Source organism: Misgurnus anguillicaudatus, chromosome 24 (genome assembly GCF_027580225.2).
Source record: "Misgurnus anguillicaudatus chromosome 24, ASM2758022v2, whole genome shotgun sequence".
Classification (NCBI taxonomy): domain Eukaryota; kingdom Metazoa; phylum Chordata; class Actinopteri; order Cypriniformes; family Cobitidae; genus Misgurnus; species Misgurnus anguillicaudatus.
Window position 1 is genome coordinate 20683805 of NC_073360.2, and position 21704 is coordinate 20705508.

The window sequence follows — 21704 nt, forward strand, 5'->3', positions numbered from 1 at the left end:
TATCAATATTTAATTTATTATAAGTGAAAAAAACGCGATTATTATCGAGCAGCTGGAAGAGGGATAAATACCTTTAATGTTTAAACTGCAAGCTTTTAAATATCTACTTGTAACGATTCCCTAAGTTAGACTCGTTTTGACAACCTGATCGTAAAGTTACAATATTGAGTGTTTCTGCAATATGTCGCTTAAGAAGTGCTTTTCGTAGTGTTGAAAGTACAAAATTAGTTAAACGTAACACACGAGACGTAAAAGTAAAATACGATGAACTCGATGCACCTAGCAGCTATCAAGCTACCCATCTCCATCCTGTCAAAAATGGCTCTAAACTCTAGGGGGGTCCAAAAATAAGAAGCCAGATCACCTCAACATAAACATCTAAACCACGGGATCACTGGCATATCAGTCGCGAATTAGGAGTAACTGTTCGTTTTGATGTGTGCTAGTTAGCAGTGTAGCCTGTCAGTGGTCCTAGAGTGAGCTGAGAGAGGGGAAAAACAGCACATGGATGGAGGCATGTGTCTGCTGCGCAGCAAAATAACTCTCCTCTCACTGAACAACTTGCAGCTACAACACGGCCCTCGAGTTATTTTCATGCGATTTTCAAGTCTTCTGTACTAAATACATGAAGCTAACGCTGAGGCATACGCTCAAGCCCCGATCCCGCTTACCTCCTCGCTGCTGGAGCCGCTCGACTCCCCCAAAACATCCCGAAATTTCTGCAGGTTGCCGCCGATGGCAGCGGACACTTGCAACGCAGCGTCGAAACCGGGCCCGAGCCCATTCGCGTTCGGATTAGTCCCCGCGTTATTTCGGAGGGAAGCAGTGACCCGAATTCGGCCAGCTTTCCTCCCGGTGCCCGAGCTGCTGCTCCCTCCGGGCCGAGCAGGGAACCGCCACCGACAGCTGTGCGCCATTTTACACTCTGCCTGCCTGCCCTAGGATCAGGGAGCTCAGTGTGGGCGTGGCCCTGAACGAGAGATTTCAATACAGTGCCGATTCCGTCTAGCGGTCAGAATGAAATATCCATGTTTCGGGGTTAAGGTACCGAGGACCCCGACTTTGCGTTTGTACAAGATCCCATCACAGAGTACGCACTCAGTGATGTTTTCACGCAGGTTCGTTGGGTATACACGAGAGAGTGAGTGAGTGAGAAAGAGAGAGAGTGAACTGTACATCAAGTACATAAACACTAAATATGTAGCATGCGCTGCTTGGTAAAATTTTTACAAGGTATTCAATAGATTTTAAATAGGCAAACTTTAACAGTAACAACCGGTATTTTAGACGCAATTATATAAAATAGATTCGATTTTAAATATTTATTTTTACACACCCCTCTTATTTTACTTTATGGTTCAATAATGAAGCTACGCTACAAATGCAAATTTTTGAGAAGTGCTATAAAAATAAACTTGTGTCTGTTTTTTTTTTTCAATTACACATACTTTGTCGTGACATCATACATTTATTATAATGTTTTTTCAAGAGGTTAGTATAATAATTACAAGTCTGCTTATTCAGAACATTTTTAATTACAATACATAGACTTTTCATCTGTATCCAATAAACAAGCTAGTGAGCACAATATCATGTAAAATTTGTCCAAAATAAAACACAGTCATGCATTAATTTAATTTTAGTAAGACCAAAGATTTTAAGACTGCAAGTAAATAAAATCATTAATTTAGTCATCTAGTCTATGTAGCATTCAATCTGTATTTTTAAAAAAGGGGGTGTTATTATTATTAACTAAAATACTTTTATTTCACACAAATCTTTCAAAACTAAAAATATAACAGTTTAATCAGTAAGTTTAAAAGATCCATTATGGCCAATGAGTCTGCTTATGCAGAATCCAACAGACAGGAACATTGCAACAGACCCTGAAGCATTGTTTACTTTTGGGGTCAAATCCATTGATTAGGTGAGGTCTTCAGAAAATGAGGAAGCTTTGGATTTTGAAAGACTTCAAATCAACTAAAACTAATTGAAATTATTTCAAAGAACATACAAATGCAGACATAATCTATATAAGCCCCAATGGCGATAGGTCATTGTTTTGAAACTTTCACAGCTAAAGGAAGGACAGCGTCTTATCAGCGTCATCTTTTCAGACAAATTTCAGTAGCAAGGTCCAACCTCTGAGAGCATGCAGTTTCACAACTGTTAACAAAAGAGGCGTGATGTCATTCTGCATGAGATGAGGTCACTAAAACTGTGAGCTCTGACTCAGCAATCAAATTAGTCATCATTTGGGACATATTGCACTGCTAAAAAGACACTATAGCTTCTTGTAAAATATAATGGGATAATTCCCAACATTTTAACAAGAGCTCGATATTCTTAATGAGTCTTATAAAAGTGCATATTAATATATAAGTTCCCAGCATAAAACATTTATAATGGAAAAAAGGTAAAACATTTTAACAAATGGTAGTTACTGATCACCCCAAAACCAAAGATGTGATTGATGCATTGCTGAAAAAACATAGTTTAGACCATGAAATTAAAACATACAGGAATACAAAACTGATTAATATATTTATCATACATTTTTTACTGCCAAAGCCCTTTCTCTTAAAATCCAATGAGGAAATATAAACACATGAACTTGAAACTGTTTATGTATAAGCAATGCATATAAAATATTTCACACATATTAGTTAGAGTCAGGGCAAATGCATTGACCCGGAAAGCAAATCAAATATACTTCTCTATAAATCCCATCTTGGGAAGTGAACAACAGTGATTTGAGTTGACTGCATGAGACCCAAAGGTTAGAAGATCCTCCAAATAGTTTGACAAAGCAGATAGTCTAATATGCTACAATGATATGGCATTCAGAGATTTGCATTTGACCTTTGATGAGTAGAATAACACCACGGATGTAGACGTGTTCCTTCATGTGTGCTTAAAATGTACTGTTTTTGAAAGCAGTATGAGAATGGTCAGAATCATCTGAATGGCTTAGTCATACACATGCCTGTGCTGGGGGAAGGGAATAATGTGGTTTAGCCACTGGGTCCCATTTGTTGGTTTCCTTGCTTATGTTCAGCAAGCCACTTTATGATCTGTTGCTTAAGCTCTTCATTAGGTCTGATCTGATCCATAGTGAGTGGACTGCGGTTGAACGGGTCTGTCTGGTCACTTTACCAAGAGAGAGAAGAAAAGCAAATAATCATCAGTTAATTGCCATTCTATTATATATCATACAAAGGATAGTTCACCCAAAACCAAAAATGGTATTATTCTGAAGAATCTTCTTCACACTTATTTTTTCCATACAATGATTCTTTATATAAAAGTAGTCTAAGAGTCATGCACTATAATTCCAAAATATTTAAGGTTTTATTCATAGATAATCTTCTCCTTCAATGAATTAAACTTAAAAGATTAGTCAATGTTCTTAAAAAAAATCCAGATAATTTACTCACCACCATGTCATCCAAAATGTTGATGTCTTCCTTTGTTCAGTCAAGAAGAAATTATGTTTTTTGAGAAAAACATTAATTTTAATGGACTTTAATGGACCCCAACACTTAACAGTTTTAAATTGCAGTTTCAAAGGACTCTAAACGATCTCAAACAAGGCATAAGGTTCTTATCTAGCGAAACGATTGTCATTTTTGTCAAAAAACATAAAATATATGCACCTTTTTTCACCTCTTCCTCTGGTCGTGTGACGCTTCAACGCGACCTCACGTAATACGTCATTACGTCAAGAGGTCATGGATGATGTATGCAAAACTACGCCCCAGTGTTTAGAAGTGTGGAGAAAAAGGACCGTTCTGACGTTGTTTTATGTGGAATGATACTAATTAATGTCTTTGTGTCAGTTTATTGTTTAAAATGGTAGTTTCATATATGTAACTCGTGACCTTTCGATGTCATTATACAACTACGTGAGGTCACGCTGGCTCGTCACACAGCCGGAGGAAGAAAAGAAGTTGTGGTTTAAAAGTGCATTTTTTTAATTTTTATTGCCAAAAATGACAATCGTTTCGTTAGATAAGACCCTTATGCCTCGTTTGGGATCATCTACAGTCCTCTAAAACTGCAATTTTAAACCGCATTAAAACTGTTAGTGTTGGGGTCCATTAAAATGAGAAAAATCCTGAAATGTTTTCCTCAAAAAACACAATCTCCTCTCGACTGAACAAAGAAAGACACCAACACCCTGGATAACATGGTGGTGAGCAAACCATCTGGACTCCTTTGGACTAGAAAATGGACTAACCCTTTAACAACTGAATCAGTCCCACGTGTAAAATGAATCAATTGAAATTCTCAAATTACAGTAACATTTAAATGAAAGAAAAGATTATCAGTGTATAATGGCTTCTAGTTTGATTTGTTACTCATGCTTTTTCAAACTAACCCTAACCTTAGTAAATGCCGTGCTATTGTTGAACGGTCCACTGTAACATTTGAAGAAGGCAACAGAACCGGATCAAGCATCAAGGTAGACATGATCGGATCCAGAAATTCATCTGGAGCATCAGAGTAAGTCTCCTCCTCCTGCTGATGCTTGTCTGCCAGAGACTAAAAGACACAAATGCATCAAAGATTAACATCAACACCCATGATTTCCAAAGAAAGGCATGCATCTATGATAAACCATGTAGAAAGTGAAAAGAGATTAACCTTAATTTTATCTGCTAGGAGACTAAAAGACACAATCATATCGCCAGGCTTGTTGATTTTCTTGAGGACACGGACAGTTTGACAGAAGAGAGTGGGAGAATACGACCTCCCATCTTTTGGGACAGTGGCACAGAAATTTTCTTCATCCCTGTTGTTCAAACAACCCCAAGAAGAAAAGTTTGTTTACTTAATACTGACTAAAATTTAAATTAAGTGTAAATGTAAATATACTAGCAACAAACCTACCCCAGGTTTAGGTAAATGGTACAGATGTCAGACACCAACTGCTGAGGCTTAAAATCAAATTCACTAAAGTCTTTCACCTTCAAAGCGCCCATCTTGGGGCCTACCAGGTGCTGCAAAAAGTAGTTGAGCATGGAGATGATCCTCTCAGCAAGAAACGGGTGAACAAAAAGTCCTTTAATCTCTGAATGGAAACAACAAATATGAGAGTGTATTATTTCAACAATCTTGTTCAGGTCTGACTCAAAAAATCAGTGATGCTTTAATATTTTACTGCATTTGGTTTATTTCACGCCTCTTACCAGATGTGAGGAAAGCCAAGGTGCCAATGGTCTCATTTGACATGATGTTGTGGAAGCGACCCAGCTGTCCAAACATCTGCAGACTTGATTCTTTCTCTCTGCGGGCGTCAGGTCCGAGACTGTCCCACTCCCCCCGATCCCTCTCCAGCTGGAGGATTTTGATCTTACTTAAGTACTAGACAAAAACACACATAAGCTACTTAAGGATAGTTCGCCCAAATGGAAAAAGGGGTGTCATCATTTACTCACTCTCATGTTGTTCCAAACCTGCATGAGTTTCTTTATTCTGTTGAACACAAAATATATTTTCATAAATGATGGTAGCCACACAGTTGACAGTACCCAATGACTTCCATAGTAGAAAAAATAAATACCAATGAAGTCAACGGGTACCGTCAACCTTGTGCTGTGTGCTATTATTTCTCAAAATATCTACTTTTGTGTTCTACAGAATAAAAATGAAACAGATACAGGCCCAGAACAACATAAGAGTGAGCAAATGTTTAATTATTTTTAATTTTTTTGGTGAACTCTTAAGTTCATAATTAACACAGCCAAGCTTTGTTGCTCATTTTCCAGCTCCCTTAGAGTTAAATATTAGATTTTTACCATTTTGGAGTCCATTCAGCCAATCTCCGGGTCTGGCGGTACCACTTTTAGCATAGCTTAGCATAATCCATTGAATCCTATTAGACTATTAGCATCGCGCCTATGTAACATGGCTGCAGCAGGCTCAGTGATATTACGCAGCAGCCGAAAATAGTCCCCTGACATTGAAAGTAACCAAGGGGACGTAGTATCACTACGCCTGCTGCAGCCATGTTGCATCAGCGGGGTCCTTGATTGTTGCGCCAGTTTGAGAGTGTAGTTCATAGCCATATCTGCCTAGAAAATCACGGCTTTTGGTTTTCTGTCGGTCTTGGTGCACGATGTAGCTACAGAAGAGTCAAGTTTTAAATAAGAAAAATATCGAAGCTCTTTGGTTATTTTTTAGCGCGATGCTAATGGTCTAATCAGATTCAATGGATTATGCTAAGCTATGCTAAAAGTGCTAGTGCCAGACCCGGGGATTAGCTGAATGGACTTCAAAACCACAAGAATCAAACGCTTAACTCCAGGGGAGCTGGAAAATGAGCATATTTTCAAAAAAAGTGTAATGTCCCTTTAACCAAACAAACAAAACCTGTGGATTTGATTAAAGATCTGTGAATGCCATAGACTGTTATGGCTTTAAAAGCAGTACCTGTATAGCTTCATCAAGTAAGTAGATGGCATCATTCATGAGCAGATTCAGAAACCTTAGAAAGAGTGGTGGATTCATGGCCTCAAGGTTTTCAGATGCATAATCTGCCAGATGCTGTGAGCAAACAAAACTATTAAACTTGCAAACCTTTCATTCCATTTTGCGAACATACATTACAGTATTAGTGATGATATATTATTAAAACGTTTGTCCGATTCGTACCTTTATGCTCTCCCTGTAATTTATTTCTCCCCACATGTACTTCAAAATGGCATACATTGGCCGTCTGTAATTAAACTTCTGCTCAAACTGATGAGGATCACCTGTGGGATAGGCCATAAATAAAATCTAACAACAGCTGTTACGTTCTAGCACTAACAAAAACACTACGAACACTGACCGGTGAACTCTATGTCCACGAACACGGTTATCAGGGCTTCAGCGAGTTGAGGTGCATGTCGATATGAGCTGAACACCCTTTGGCGCTGAAACATGATGGGTTGGGCAGTTCCGGGTGACACAGACTCCATATGAGGCATCACAGCCTCGAGAACCTCTGCCAATTTTCCTCGCAAATGAGGATTCTTCATTCTGTGGGTAAATAATTACGTGTAAACAACAGGCCACATGGCAAAAAACGTGTGAAGAACTCACAGCATCACAGCGCCTCACACCTCTCAACGCTGCCCATGAACACAGTGATGAAGGTCAGGACGTGTTCTAAACTTTCTGCCGATGACTCCAAAACCTCATCAGCAAACCGGCGAAGGAATATGAAGAAATCACCCATGTTTTCGACGAAAAACTCTAAAGAGACAAAACCACTAGTATAGGTAATCAAACAATGCAAAAATGCAACAATGACAAATTGGATGAAACCATTTTAAAAGACTACCTGGCACGAAGCACAGCAGACTGTTTTCAAGTGGAGGCAGGGGAAACGAGAGCGAAATGTGCTCTGAGCCTTGGTTGCCTAAGCTGAGCTGGACCAGCAGGGTGGCGCATGAGACTTGGAGGTTGAGGCAGTGTTGCAGCATGGTGGGGTGCGTGGTAGCGGCCTTGGTGGAGAGATAGACTGTCATAAGTCGTTCAAACTGTTCCTGCAATTCTGCAGCCGGTCCTCCGCTCAGCTGTGTGTCTCGCCATGTCCCTTGCAGCCGATGCAGAGACTGATTCATCTTTACCATCTGATCATGTAGTCTGACAAACAAATACCATCAAGAATTTAAATGCAGTTGTCGCCTCGAAAACATGCAATGTGTCTGTGGACAGTAACTATAACTGGTGCATCTAGTGCAGGGTTCCAACACCTTAGTTAACTTCAAATTCAAAGACCTTTTAAGGACTTTCCAGATCCAATATCTTCACATTCAAGGACTAAATGTGGGGATAAATTTCAACATCGTGCTACCTTTTAAGATACATTGTTACAGTTCCCTTTTAAGGGAACTCGCGCTGCGTCACTGCAGTGACACTTTGGGGACGCCTCCAGGGGTAAGTGTGTCTGAATATGTATAACAAACTCAACCAATGATGAGGCTTAACGACAAAGACAGTGTGTCGCGGAAGCCAGGAAGTATATCGCTATCTGAAATATTGCCAAAGACGGCGTTACAGGGAGGCAGGAAGTATGGCAAGGGAGACACAGCGTCTTGTTTCCTTCTCAGGGAACAACAGTCACATATGTAAATCGAAACGTTTTCATGTGTCAAACATAACTATGCAAAATAAGCATTTTGGTATGAATGAACATTCGCATATAGAAGATATAAGCATTTAAAGTGAACAGTTTAGCATGTGTGCTTAAAATGTCTAGAATTTTTATGATATTATCCTACACTACACAGAGAATAATATGAATTTTTTTTCTTGCATAAAATAGATTCAAGCCACTGATCTATATAAATGACTGGATTGCGCATAGAACGCTTGACGTAACTGCGTGAGGTAAAGCCAGCACAGAGTTCGAGCCGCCATCTTGGTATACCCAACCGGCAGAGAGCGTCATTGACTTCCATTCAAAATCATGATCAAAATTTACCCCCTTTACAGCGTATCAGTTACACAAGGTTAATTTTTAGGATATGTGTACGTTAATTATTTGTTAATTCTGGTGTTATTTGCAATGTTTATGTTTTAATCGGGCAGGATAATGGATTTATAAAAAACCGTTAAGGTGAGTGTGTCTGTTGCATTTGTTAATGACACGGGTATAAATAAAGTTTTGTTTGACATTCTGTGACGGTCAGCGTTATTTCTCTAAATAAGTTCAGGTAACTTGTAAGTTTAGATAACATAATTACAAAACTAGCAAATTATTGCATGCACATACGGTACAAAGCATGATTATGTATTTAGATTTCAGAATGAGCACGTTTATTGTCCTTAATACTAAATATGCTGCGGTCTGTCTGCTGATCTGATACTGTAATAAAGAAATAACTGATTAAAACGCAAAATGTACAACTTTCAGTAAATAACTATTTACATGCTTTGGACGTTTTTGTTGTAATAATGTACAGGGTAACTTCAGATATAAAAACGAAGACGAGTAAAGTGATGTTTTATCATTAAAATCTGACAACGTCCATTGGTTTAATAGAACGTTTGGGTATACAAACATGGCGGCGCGGTGGCTTCACAAGTGTGACGTCATGCGCAATCCAGTCATTTATATAGATCAGTGATTCAAGCTCTTTTAATGACCTGTATCTATGTATGTATATTTTCAAAAACTTCCCAGGGCCTTGAATGTTTTCCCCCAGATTCCCAAACTTTCAAGAATTTCAAGGACCCGTGGGAACCCTGCTAGTGGCAATTATAAAATGATTTTTATTGTTATTATGAAGCCAATAGCATTACCTATGAAAGCCCAAGTACATTGTAAGCTGTGTAAGGATAAGGTTCTCTGTGAGAAGGCTGTACGACTGGGCAAATTCAATTGTTTGTTGAGGGGGAACAGGTATCAGACAGGTCTCCTTGTCCAAACCTGTGAGAAAAAAAAGTGTTCCCAGTTACTGTATGTACAAAAAAGATGAATAAAACCGTTTGCGCAGGTAGTTCACCTCTCGCATGCACGTTTCTGTTGCGCCGCTCTTCCTCACTCAGGTCCTTGAACATGCAGTACGTGGGGTTGAAGGTCAAGAGTTTGGGAGAGTAAGGTTTACAAAAAGGCTGGCAGAGCTTGAGCAGCGCAGCTCCCAGATTTAGGAAAAATGCATCCGAAGCATACATTTGGAAAAATATCTCAGGCATCTGGTTTGCCCAGATTTTGGCCCGCCCCATGTTGGCGTGCAGACAACCACCCAACCACGAGAGCAGCAGGTGACGTGTCTCACTGGACTGCTGAAGCAAGTTTTTCAGGATCTGATACAGCTTATCGTGAAATTGCCCTATGAACTATAACATGAAAGAAGAAGAAAAAAAGAATTAACATGAATTTATATAGACATATACAGTACATTTCGGATCTACTCTTACCTGGTGTATATTTGACTCTTGAACTCTCATTTCCTGTGGGCTCAAGCGAGAAGGATTAAGGAAGAAACCATGGTTTTCAACCACACCAGGAGTTTTAAGCAGGCAAGAAATACTTAAGATGGTGCCTAAAAGAGTCTTCTGGTACTGAAGTCCATTGTTAGGATCTTTAGGCTGTATGTGCTCCATTAAAACCTAGGATCGGAATATAAACCTAGGATCATAATAGTATACAATGTTGATAATCTGTCGGAAAATAGTATGACAATCCTAACCTTAGCAATGTCCTTTTGTCGACTGAAATACAGGAAAATTTCCAGGTAGGAAAACAGCAGCAGCTGACAGAGGTCTAAGTCTTTGACTCGGCCTTGAAAAATATCAAACACTGGCACCATTACCTCCCCAAAAGTCCGTACCTCCTGGTCAGCCAACAGACTAGCAATGACCTCCTCCAAAAACTCCACAACTTCCTCAAGCCCTGCAGTGATACACAACATAAGCATTTAAAGGGACATTCCACTTTTTTTGAAAAATGCTCATTTTCCAGCTCCCCTAGAGTTAAACATTTGATTCTTACTGTTTTGAAATCCAATCAGCTGATCTCCGGGTCTGGCCCTAACACTTTTAGCATAGCTTAGCACAATCCATTGAATCTGATTAGACCATTAGCATCACGCTAAAAAATAACCAAAGAGTTTCGATATTTTTCCTCTTTAAAACTTGACTCTTCTGTAGTTACATCGTGTACGTAAATTAAAAGTTACGATTTTCTATGCAGATATGGCTAGGAACTATACTCTCATTCTGGCGTAATAATCAAGTATTTGCTGCTGTAACATGGCTGCAGCAGGCGCAATGATATTACGCACTGCCCGAAAATAGTCCCCTTGATTACTTTCAATGGTAATGGTTACTTTCAATGCAGCCATGTTACAGCAGCAAAGTCCTTGATTATTACGCCAGAATTAGAGTATAATACCTAACCATATCTGCCTAGAAAATCACAACTTTTAATTTTCTGTTGGTCTTAGTACACGATGTAACTACAGAAAAATATTGAAACTCTTCTGTTATTTCTTAGCGTGATGCTAATGGTCTAATCAGATTCAATGAATTATGCTAAGCTATGCTAAAAGTGGTAGCACCAGACCCGGAGATCAGCTGAATGGATTCCAAAACGGTAAGAATCAAATGTTTAACCTTAGGGGAGCTCGAAAATTAGCATATTTCCAAAAAAAGTGGAATGTCCCTTTAAAATATCACACGTCCTCAAATGGGATTTTACAGCTGACTTACGAGCTTCTCTGACAGCTTCCAACAACAGATCCAGAAGTTGCTCATATACATTCTGGCTGATGTAGATCTCAGGAGTCAGCAGCACCGTCCGTGCATTGGACACAGTCAGGTTTCTACATCGCACAGCATACGACAACAGCTTCTCTGGGACTTTTGTGACCTGTGGAGTTTTGAAGTACACAGACACTGTAATTTCATTAGCAGCACAAAGGTCATGGGTTCAAACAGATACTGATCAAATGTATACCCTGAATACATTATTAGTCGCTTTGGAAAAAGCAACATACAGCTTATCACTTATGCACTGAGACTGTACTACTGTATGAAAACACACAATACCTCCTCTTTAGCTCTCAGGTAGCAGGCGTATAGGTAAGGTACGGCACGTTTCTCCCCAGCATCACGATCCGCCGAGAGGTTCACTACATTGCAGGAAGTCATGTAAATTAGATGGTTCCCAGGTTCCTGCAGAAGCAGTCTGGCGAACACAGCCTGGAGGAGATCAATTACAAAATGTTATTCTTGATCAAAGTTCAAACTATGCTTATGCGTATTTAACTTATCATAAGACAACAATGACATACTGATGATGTCATACTTGCTCTATGGTGTCCATGTCAAGCCAGTCCTGATCATCAAGATCAGCTGCCATTTCCTCCAAATATACACAGCGTGGTGGGATGCCATTACCACCTCTTAGACTCGGGTCACCTGGAAGTATTTACAACAACACAGATCATTAGACTCAATAGTTGTCCTTGCTTACAAAACACACGCAAAGACAATGGTGACTATATCTTCATTGATAATGACATATATACTACAGCGTAGGTTTGACTAATGCTTGCCTGCAGGTGGCCCAGACAACACAGTTTCAATTCTTGTAGTACTTGCAGATTGTTAAAGATTTAAATGGCAAATAGACCCATGTGATAGCTGGCAAAGCAGTGAACATCAGATCTTTGTGTACAGTAAAAACATTAAAGTAAAAGCAACTTTATTTAAATGATATGCCAAACTGCATTGGATGAGGTCATCTGAAACATTTCCAGGAAACTGGGTGTAATTGTGATAAGGTCACCTAGACTGAGCTCATCGATAACGTAAGGCATCGTTTGTAGTAAATGACTAATATGAAGCACACTCTTCCTAAAATACCGATAAGTAATTTAGAGAAAATGCATGAAACGGATCAATTACGGGAAGTATCTTACATACATATTCTCTGTTCTTCCAGTGTTACTCAACTGGTGGGTCACGAGTTACGACCTAAAAGTATGTCACAGGTCTCAATGTATAGGGTTGCATTCAATAGGGAAACCCTAAATTGTTGTTAACATCTAGACTGTGCATCCAATCAAACTAAGGCTAGGCTATATTAACCGAAATTCATATCTCGGTAATTTTGTAATTAATGGCTATTTAATTATTTTGGTATTTTTAATAGAGTGGAATAATTGTGTGCATGCAATTCAAAGACTCATTTGAGAATCATCTCTATTAAAACACCTTTTAATGAAAATAAAATTCAAAGACAGGATTTTCCTCCCTGTTTGAAAATACAGCTGCACAACATTTAAGCTGGTTTGAAAGCTTACACCTGATGTCAGTGTAGATTTCTGGTAAAGCTTCTGTTGCATAGGGTCATATCGAAATATACAGATATAGACAGTATTATTTTATATGGGAAAATTTCAAATTTTTATACCAGGGGGCTGTTGAATGCTTTATTCTGATTGGCTGAGAAATGTTCCATGGGTGATTATTTTTCTGTAAACGCACACCGTTTTTCAATATTTTACTATGTTCTTACCTCAAATTAGATGAATAAATACATACCTATCTTTTTTCAATGCGTGCACTTAATCATTGTACAGCGTGCCATGTAGGGTGGCCATTTGTGCCAGTTCCGCCGGACACGTCCCTAACATGTTTTTGGGTTCGTTCTCCGGAAGTCGCGTTGCTTGACCGCATACGGCATCAAGGTTTAATATTTCGGGTTTAATTTCAGAAAAGCAACCGTTACATTTCAAGGTAAGAATGAAACTACAATGATTGTATGTCTTAAAAGAAATAAATCCTAATTTTCTAATGTATTTTAACTGAAATGTGATGACGTATGCGGTCAAGCAACGTGACTTCCGGAGAACGAACCCGAAAACATGTTCGGGACGTGTCCGGCGGAACTGGCAGGAATGGCCACCCTAGTGCCATGAATGTGTTAGCATTTAGCCTAGCCCCATTCATTCCTTAGGATCCAAACAAGGATGAATTTAGAAGCCACCAAACGCGTCTATGTTTTTCTCTATTTAAAGACTGTTACACGAGTAGTTACACGAGTAAGTATGGTGGCACAAAATAAAACGTGGTGATTTTTAAGCGAATAAAAAATGTGAACTATACTGCATGGCAGAAGAGCACCCAGTTGGCAACACTCTGACCTCAGCACGCAGTGACATCATCACTTCTGACTACTCCCCCTCCCGCTCAAACTTTCATCAATATTACTGCGCTCGAGGTTCAAGTGGTGAAAACTAAGTCCTCTTCCGCCATACAATATAGTTCTCATTTTTTATCCGCTTAAGCCATGTTTTATTTTGTGCCACCATACTTACTAGTGTAACTTCTCATGTAACAGTCTTTAAATAGGGAAAACATGGAAGTGTTTGGTGGCTTCTAAATTCATCCCTGTTTGGATCCCAAGGAATGAATGGGGCCAGGCCAAATGCTTACACATTCACGATGCACTGTACAAAGATTAAATGTACGCATTGAATAAAGATAAGTATGTATTCATTCAGCTAAGTTGATGTGAGAACATAGTAATTATTGAAAAACAGTGGTGTTTTCCTTTAAAAATAGGCACAATTTTTGTGATAACGGTGGTATAAGCGGAATAATTGACTAATGCAGGAAAATAATGCAGACCTGCTTTGTAACATATTAACACCTTGGGTGTGCATTATTTTCAAATAATTCAACAGTTCTTCGTCAATTATTCCTTACATAACCAAAACTTGATAGAGCGCACATTCAGCTGTTACTTGATGAAGTTTACCCAAAATAGGCAAATGCCAGGACAGGTTGTGTGACATCAACAATTATACTGTTCTCTGATACCATAAACAAAACATTGCAAGGTAAAAGATGCAGTGGAAAATGTGACTCATGCTACATTACATACTGTTGTTATTGGTATGTTTCCACATTTAATTGCTGTGCAGTGCCTATATTCAGCAGCCTAATATACTATTTGTCCCAGTGTTCGTTTCATGCCTAAGGTAAAAAAAATTACGCTTTTGTTATATTTTCTATATTATGTTAATAATTGTGATGCATGCATTAATGCATTTCCATGTTTGGAATTTTGTACAATAAACCGAGTGTAATGTGTTTATACTGTGTTGTGTTGCCACTTGATTTTTAAAATAAAATTTGCTCTTAAAGTTACATCAGCTGGGAACCACAGCTCTATTGTATTTGTTCCTACTTTAAATATGACAGTGATCATAAAAGTTGATTTATAATTGATTTAAGCTATTTATAGTTGTTTTAATTGCGATAAAAGCATTCAGACAACAAAACAGGCAGGTCTATACTACATTTGTACATTTGTATTACATTTATGCATTTGCCAGGCCCTTTATCCAACATGACATGCAGTGCATACATTTCAATATGTTTAGCACTCACTATTGTCCAGTGTGATAAGAAAGATCCTCTGGATCATGTGGTTGACATTGAGCTGCTCACAGAGCTCCTGATGTGAGCGAAAAGATCGGCTGATCTTTGCCACAGAGTCATCGTTGTCATCGATGCTGTCAGAGACCGAATTATCTGACTCAGACTGGCTCTCCCCTGAATCTACAATATAATATAAATATAATTCTGCAAATGTAATTTTAATTTATTCACCCCCCCCCAAATTTTTTTAACTTACATCGCTGCTCAGTTTGACCTTGTTGCTTTTGGCCAGATGCAAACTGCTTAGCATCAGCTAGGGAACTGAAGAGAGCTGCAAATGGATTTTGTGAGATGTTCTGATTGTTATTGCCCTGGTCTGTCATTTCACTGGAGCACGTCCGCCATCAACAGGTGCTTTCACTTCCTGGAAAAAGAAAGTGTGTGAAATTGCTCCGACATGTAATTCAAATCCTGCTGTCATGATCCATTAAGGTAAATCTGGATTTTTTTATTCTGATCCCCATGGGCCTTGCTCTGCATGCTATATGAGACATTGCACATGGCTCATGTGTATATTACTCACTGTCAAGATTACATTATTACTCTTCTGACGTGTGTCAGTACTCAACATTAATCTACTGATGCTATGGTGAGTCACTGGTAGGTGAATTAAGCAAAAGGCAAATTTATAACTGCTGGCCAAATGTACCCTTACAAGAATCAACATGGTTTCAAGTTAATATCAAGAACGCTAACCTGCTAAACATACGTGTGTAATTTAGTAGCACTGAATTATTAAATATAGAGGCAACCAATGATCTAAAATCACGTGTTAGTTGTGTACACCTAAATAAACATCAGTTTAAAGCTGTCAGACACCATGACAGATCTCTCTCTCTCTATGTTGTCAAGCATCACAAGCTAGCTGAATAACTAGCAACACGTTTAGCAACTTACAGCGAGCTGTACATGTCGCTCGAAGAACTGAATAATGCATTATATTACACGGGCGCGTCAGAAATGCATCGGGATCGCTCGATGTCATACCTTAGTTCAAGTCGAAATATGGTATAATGTGATATATGATGTGGTCCAGTACAGCAGAGCATGAACATTCACAGAGTTACGTTTGCGACGTCATCAGCAGAGGACGACACTACAGACTGTAGATTTTGCAAGACGTCGCAGTTTAATTTTTATGAACTGAAAAAGTGCAACGGCCTTCTCTATCGACTAATGTCCCGCTTTACAGTAAAACGAGCCAATCATCAATCGTTAAAAACTGATGATTATCTGGGGGAGGGGCTATGTAAGCGCTTGTCAATCTGTGCGCATGCGTAGTAGCTGCAGGAACCTGGAAATAAAGTGTTTTTAGCGCAGTTTAAGGTTAAGAAACAAATTTTATGGTGCAGTTGATGTCAGGTTTAATTATTGTAGTGAAATATGTTGTTTTATTGTGATCTTACGGAGTGATTTAACAGATGTCACTCTATTCCCATTTAGGTAGATAGGACTTAGTTTTATATGACTGAAGTGACTTGTGGTGTCGAGTGGATAGACTTTCCGTAAACGCTGTTCAAAGTCCCATGAAGTGCTGTTTTTATGCCATAAATTTAATTATCCGGGTCTAGAAGAAGGAAAGCGACGGTCGCTGACATGGCTCTCGAAGTTTTCCGCAAAGATGAGACTCTGGAAATGCGCAGAAAGTTGATTGGGTGAGCCAGATAAATCGTTATGTTGCAATATCATACATAGTATTGTATTGTTTTCATTAAAAATCTGATTTAAAACATTAAAAATCCACTTGTCTTTTTAGGGAGTCCTGCAGACTGTTTTTCTCTCACGATCCCGTAAAAATTGTACGAGCACGGGGTCAGTATTTATATGATGAACGAGGCATGCAGTACCTGGACTGCATTAGTAATGTCCAACATGGTAAGAAACTCTAAAATCCTACATGATATTGCTTACATGCAATAGTTTTTAAGACTAGCTTGCTCAAAGATTTAGTTTAGGTCTACATTTCTGCCAATACACCATATATTTGATGCAAGTGATGTACTACTGTAACTCCATATTAATAAATGCCCTATTTTACTGTTTGTACACAGTGATGACGTGCCAGCGTATGCGCGCGCAGTTTGGCAACGGAAGTATGGCAATAATCAGTAGTGAAGCAACACAGACAGAGAAAGTAATTTTAAAAAGTTGACTTATCAACTTTTTCAACACAGCTACCAGATCCGTGTACTATAGTGGAGTGGATAAAAGACGTTAGCAGAGGGCCAAATATAAAGTGGCCAGATACATATACGTATATTATATCAGTGCAACCAAACGCAATAACCAGACATTTTAATGCTGGGAAACATTTTTAATAAACACGTTTGGTTGCTAACACGTTAGAACCACTGGGGAATAACACCAAACACCAAAATGCGCACGCAGGCTATTTGATCACGTGGGCTGTAAAAGGGTCTATAGAAATATGATCATCAACAGCCAACAGTCATATCTCATTAGCTGGTATTTTCCCTTTGAATAAATAGGCTTTTCAAAGCACTTACAGTAAGTGTCAGATATTGTAACAATAACAAATCACACACACCCATGATTAAAGCTACAAGCAACGAGGATTGGGCCCTTGCACATGTGCCACCGCCAAGTAGTGGCTTCAGGAAAACAGTAAACAGTGGGCAGTATGTATTTAAAGGTCCACTATGTAGATTTTTAGCAGTATGTAGCAGTGAGATTGTGAATTGCAACCAACGGCTCAGTCCACAGCTCACCCGTCCCTTTTCGAAATGCATAGAGAAGCTACGGTAGCTGCCACAGGACAAACATTTCATCGCCTGAGACAATGTAGTTACAAAACACGCTTTATATAACAGACTCGTTTATGGCTACTATAGAAACATCACGGTCACGGCACAAAATGACGACTTGCATGTAGTAAGGAGACCTGCGGTGCCTGTATAAAAACGGCTCATTCTAAAACATGTGCAAAACATGTCACTTCCGGTTGCCAATTGGTGGCGCTATGACTATAAGTGAATATTGGCATGTAGATGTGTTAAGTCCAAGTCATCATTCACGGGAAGTGTGCAGCAACCTGGACATTGCGTGTTTGAGTCAGAACAACTTTCTCTTTTTAATAGCATTAATAACATGTATTAACAGTTAGCTCAGTGTTGCTAACATGTTTCTAGCATGTTGCTGGTATTTTTAAGACTTGCTGGCCAATTTTAGAAGTTTTAGTAGGTGCTGCTAACAATATGTTTAATGCACATGCTTTGAACTTCTATCTGTCACAGCCTCATTTTGGAATTATCATGGTGGCAGCTGAATAAAATCAAAGTCTGGTACTCAGCAACTTTACTGACAGGGTTTTACATGCTTGCAAATCTCTCTCTCTTTCTCTCTCTCTCTCTCTCCAACCAGACGCGTAATCGCGTCACCGCATGTGCGTCCGATGAAACTATTTATAGGCTACAACCTGTTCAAAATTTGGAGAACACTTTTTCTCATCTACTGGCATTTCTTTCGGTGCTCAGACCGTACAGTAATGAACCTTTCCATTGTGTTTGCAGTGGGACACTGTCATCCTAGCATCACTGAGGCTGCTGCTGCTCAAATGGATCTTCTTAATTCAAACACTAGATTTCTCCATGATAACATAGTGCTATATGCACAACGACTGGCAGCCACTCTGCCAAAAAAGCTTAGTGTCTTTTATTTTGTCAACTCAGGGTAAGTAAATAACAGTACCAAAATTATTCCAATCACACATTTGAAAGTGATTTAAAGGGCACCTATTATACAAAATCCACTTTTACAAGGTCTTTGGACATAAATGTGTGTTGGCGGTAGTTATATCACATCTTTTTAAAATGGGCATAATATGTGCTCTTTAAAGGGGACAAATCATGAAAATCTGACTTTTTCCATGTTTAAGTGCTATACTTGCGTCCCCAGTGCTTCTATCAACTTAAAAAATGTGAAAGAGAAAAACCCAGTAACTTAGTTTTGGTAAACCATTCTTTGCAAGCATGTGAAAAAATAGGTAATTGAAATTTGGCTCCCCTTGTGATGTCAATAGGGGATCTTATTTTAATAATACCGCCCGTTAATCTGCACCATCCAACCACGGCACTGCCATTTAGTGCACAGATAGAAAGAACTGACAGCAGAATTGAGTTTAAATTTCAACAAATCACCATTATGGCGATCAGTGTTTGCATTTCATCAGCTCATTTGCATTTAAAGGGACACACCCCAAAACGGCACATTTTTGCTCACACCTACAAAGTGGCAATTTTAACATGTTACAATAAATTATATGTGGGGTATTCTGAGCTAAAACTTCACATATGTTCTCTGGGGACACTAAAGTCCTATTTTAAATCTTAAAAGACGTCTTGTGAAATGTCCCCTTTTATACTATCAGAAAGCGAAATCTTGTATTGTTTTTCCTCAAAGTTCAGAGGCAAATGATCTTGCCTTGCGACTTGCCCGCCAGTATACCCAACATGAGGACGTCATAGTGCTGGATCAGTAAGTATTACTAAACTTTGTTAAAGCCTATTTAAGTTTAAATGTTAATGAGGTTAACTTAAATGTGATTAAAGCAACTGTGTTAATATTTTCTTTACCTGACTCTCAAGTGCATATCATGGACATCTCACCTCACTCATTGACATCAGTCCATACAAGTTTAGAAAGTTGGAGGGACAAAAAGAGTTTGTTCATGTGGTGAGTATAGACTGCAGACATTTCAAACAGTAATAAATGTGTTTTTGCTATTATATCAACATTTTTGGGTATCTACAGGCACCTCTTCCTGATACTTACCAAGGTATGTACCGGGAGGACCATCCCAACCCAGGAGAGGCTTATGCAGACTCATTGAAAAGTCTTATTGAAGAGGTGCATAAGAAAGGCCGGAAGGTATGTATGGTAGAAAAACTAAAAATGTAAATTTGTCTGTGTTGAAAATATACTTATTGTCTTTCTGGCTTTTCTTTTTCTCCACAGATTTCGGCTTTTTTTGCTGAGTCTTTACCTAGTGTTGGTGGCCAGATAGTTTTTCCAGATGGTTATTGTAAAAGAGTAGCAGAGTAAGTCTCTTTGTAACTTTAAGAGTACACATTTGTAAACAAAATATAAAACATTGAGCTAGTGATTTTCGGGAATTTTAATGGAAAAACCTTACATTTTGTGCATTTAAAATGTATTTTTCTTTGTGCATGTAAGTGCAAAGACCCTTGTCTTCATACTTACTCAGTAGTAAATAAGCAATAAGCCTTCTTTGATTGTTTTCTGTATGTTTTTGATAGATATTAACCTTTTGGTGGAACCAATGAATGAAGCTGCATGCAACGTCATGTTTTCCACAGATATGTTCATGAGGCGGGGGGAGTTTACGTTGCAGATGAGATTCAGACAGGCTTTGGTCGTGTTGGGAGTCATTTTTGGGCTTTTCAGCTTCAAGACTTTTGCCCTGACATTGTCACTATGGGCAAACCAATGGGCAATGGTCATCCAGTTGCTTGTGTGGCCACTACAGAGGAAATAGCTCGTGCCTTCACAGACAATGGTGTGGAGTACTTCAACACAGTAAGAACCATTTTACTTCAAATTTTGTCATTTTTTTAGCATTTTGCATCAGTTCATATTTAATCATTGTTTGTTCCATGCAGTTTGGTGGTAACCCAGTGTCCTGTGCCATCGGTTTGGCAGTTTTAGATGTAATAGAAAAAGAGGACCTGAGAGGAAATGCACTACGTGTTGGAGGTCACTTGAAACATCTGCTTAGTCAACTTCAAACTAAACATTCAATCATCGGAGATGTGCGGTTCGTAAGAAATTGGGAAGGCTTTTACCAATTAATATTGTTTTTAATTTAAATTCTTCTAACATGTCATACTGCATCTCATATGAAAAACATTTGAAGTAGTAATCTCTATTTTTGGTTTTGGTTTTCAGTGGAGTAGGACTGTTTATTGGTATGGAACTAGTTAAAGACAGATGTTCCCGAAAACCAGCAACAGAAGAAGCGGCACAGCTTGTTAGAAGGTGCGAACTTTTCATAGTGACAGTTTCTCATTTTCAGTCCTTAATCAAAAAAAAAAAAAAAGGTTAACCCATTGCTCATTTTGACTTGCTCAGGCTCAAAGAGGAGCGTATAGTTATGAGCACTGATGGACCATGGGACAGTGTCATCAAATTCAAACCTCCCATGTGCTTCAGTATAGAGGATGCAGAGAGAGTCGCTATGTGCATTGACCAAATTCTGAAAGGTTGGTAGTTAACTGGTAAAGTTATATAATAATTATCAATATTATTGAGGAGCTCAGATGCAAAAGAAGTTAAACACCACCTCTCTCGCATGCATTATATGTTCATCAAATACTTTTGCTTTAAATCCACTTTATTCATTCAGAAATACTGGTTTGTTTGCAGAATCCATTAAGGGTTTGATAAAAAAAAAAATCAATTACAAAAAAACATTACAGACAGACTTAGGGTTTTGCATCTGAGCTCTTTATAACTCTGCTTTTATAAATTGGTGTTTAATAACTTTATTAATCTAACTATGTACTTGCAGAACTGGAGAATACCACCAAAGAAGAAAAAGTTGAGGTTTAAAGTGGTTTAAAAAAAAATTCACATTTCATATATAAGATCTAATTATACATGAATTAAAATAAATCATCTTTTACGATATTTGTACCATGTTAAAGGTGGTGTGTGTAAATTTGAGTGGTATCTAGTGGTGAGATTGTGAATTGCAACCAACAGCTCACCGCTCA

General features: G+C 38.6%; 3 protein-coding genes across 5 annotated transcripts in view; 1 reads left to right on the forward strand and 2 right to left on the reverse strand.

Moving 5' to 3' along the window:
• The window catches only part of kmt2a (lysine (K)-specific methyltransferase 2A), a 36546-nt gene extending 35452 nt beyond the window's left edge, over positions 1–1094 (reverse strand). Inside the window, 1 exon segment of the mRNA XM_055196464.2 lies at positions 672–1094. Coding sequence (XP_055052439.2) covers positions 672–917 — 246 coding nt within the window. The 5' untranslated portion in view covers positions 918–1094.
• A 422-nt stretch (positions 1095–1516) lies between these two features.
• On the reverse strand, positions 1517–16125 carry ube4a (ubiquitination factor E4A (UFD2 homolog, yeast)). 2 transcript variants are annotated; one of them, XM_055196466.2, is made up of 20 exons: positions 15940–16125; positions 15149–15316; positions 14902–15072; positions 11807–11919; positions 11548–11700; positions 11209–11368; positions 10188–10390; positions 9916–10107; positions 9501–9834; positions 9298–9424; positions 7331–7635; positions 7110–7242; positions 6836–7026; positions 6658–6758; positions 6436–6549; positions 5193–5367; positions 4894–5074; positions 4648–4795; positions 4388–4545; positions 1517–3150 (listed from the first exon to the last, which is right to left on the reverse strand). In XM_055196466.2, exons 2-20 carry the CDS (start codon positions 15273–15275, stop codon positions 3015–3017), a joined length of 3222 nt encoding a protein of 1073 aa, XP_055052441.1. In that variant the 5' UTR covers positions 15276–15316; positions 15940–16125; the 3' UTR covers positions 1517–3014. The 2 variants fall into 2 exon arrangements, with proteins under 2 accessions (XP_055052441.1, XP_055052442.1); XM_055196467.2 differs by lacking the exons at positions 14902–15072; positions 15149–15316; positions 15940–16125 and having other exon boundaries at positions 11793–11917.
• A 68-nt stretch (positions 16126–16193) lies between these two features.
• Positions 16194–21618, forward strand: phykpl (5-phosphohydroxy-L-lysine phospho-lyase). 2 transcript variants are annotated; one of them, XM_055196473.2, is made up of 13 exons: positions 16194–16278; positions 16396–16607; positions 16709–16827; positions 18483–18642; positions 19372–19446; positions 19557–19644; positions 19723–19839; positions 19927–20009; positions 20289–20508; positions 20592–20746; positions 20878–20967; positions 21061–21191; positions 21500–21618. In XM_055196473.2, exons 2-13 carry the CDS (start codon positions 16549–16551, stop codon positions 21538–21540), a joined length of 1338 nt encoding a protein of 445 aa, XP_055052448.2. In that variant the 5' UTR covers positions 16194–16278; positions 16396–16548; the 3' UTR covers positions 21541–21618. The 2 variants fall into 2 exon arrangements, with proteins under 2 accessions (XP_055052448.2, XP_055052447.2); XM_055196472.2 differs by having other exon boundaries at positions 16227–16607.
• Positions 21619–21704: the final 86 nt, after the last annotated feature.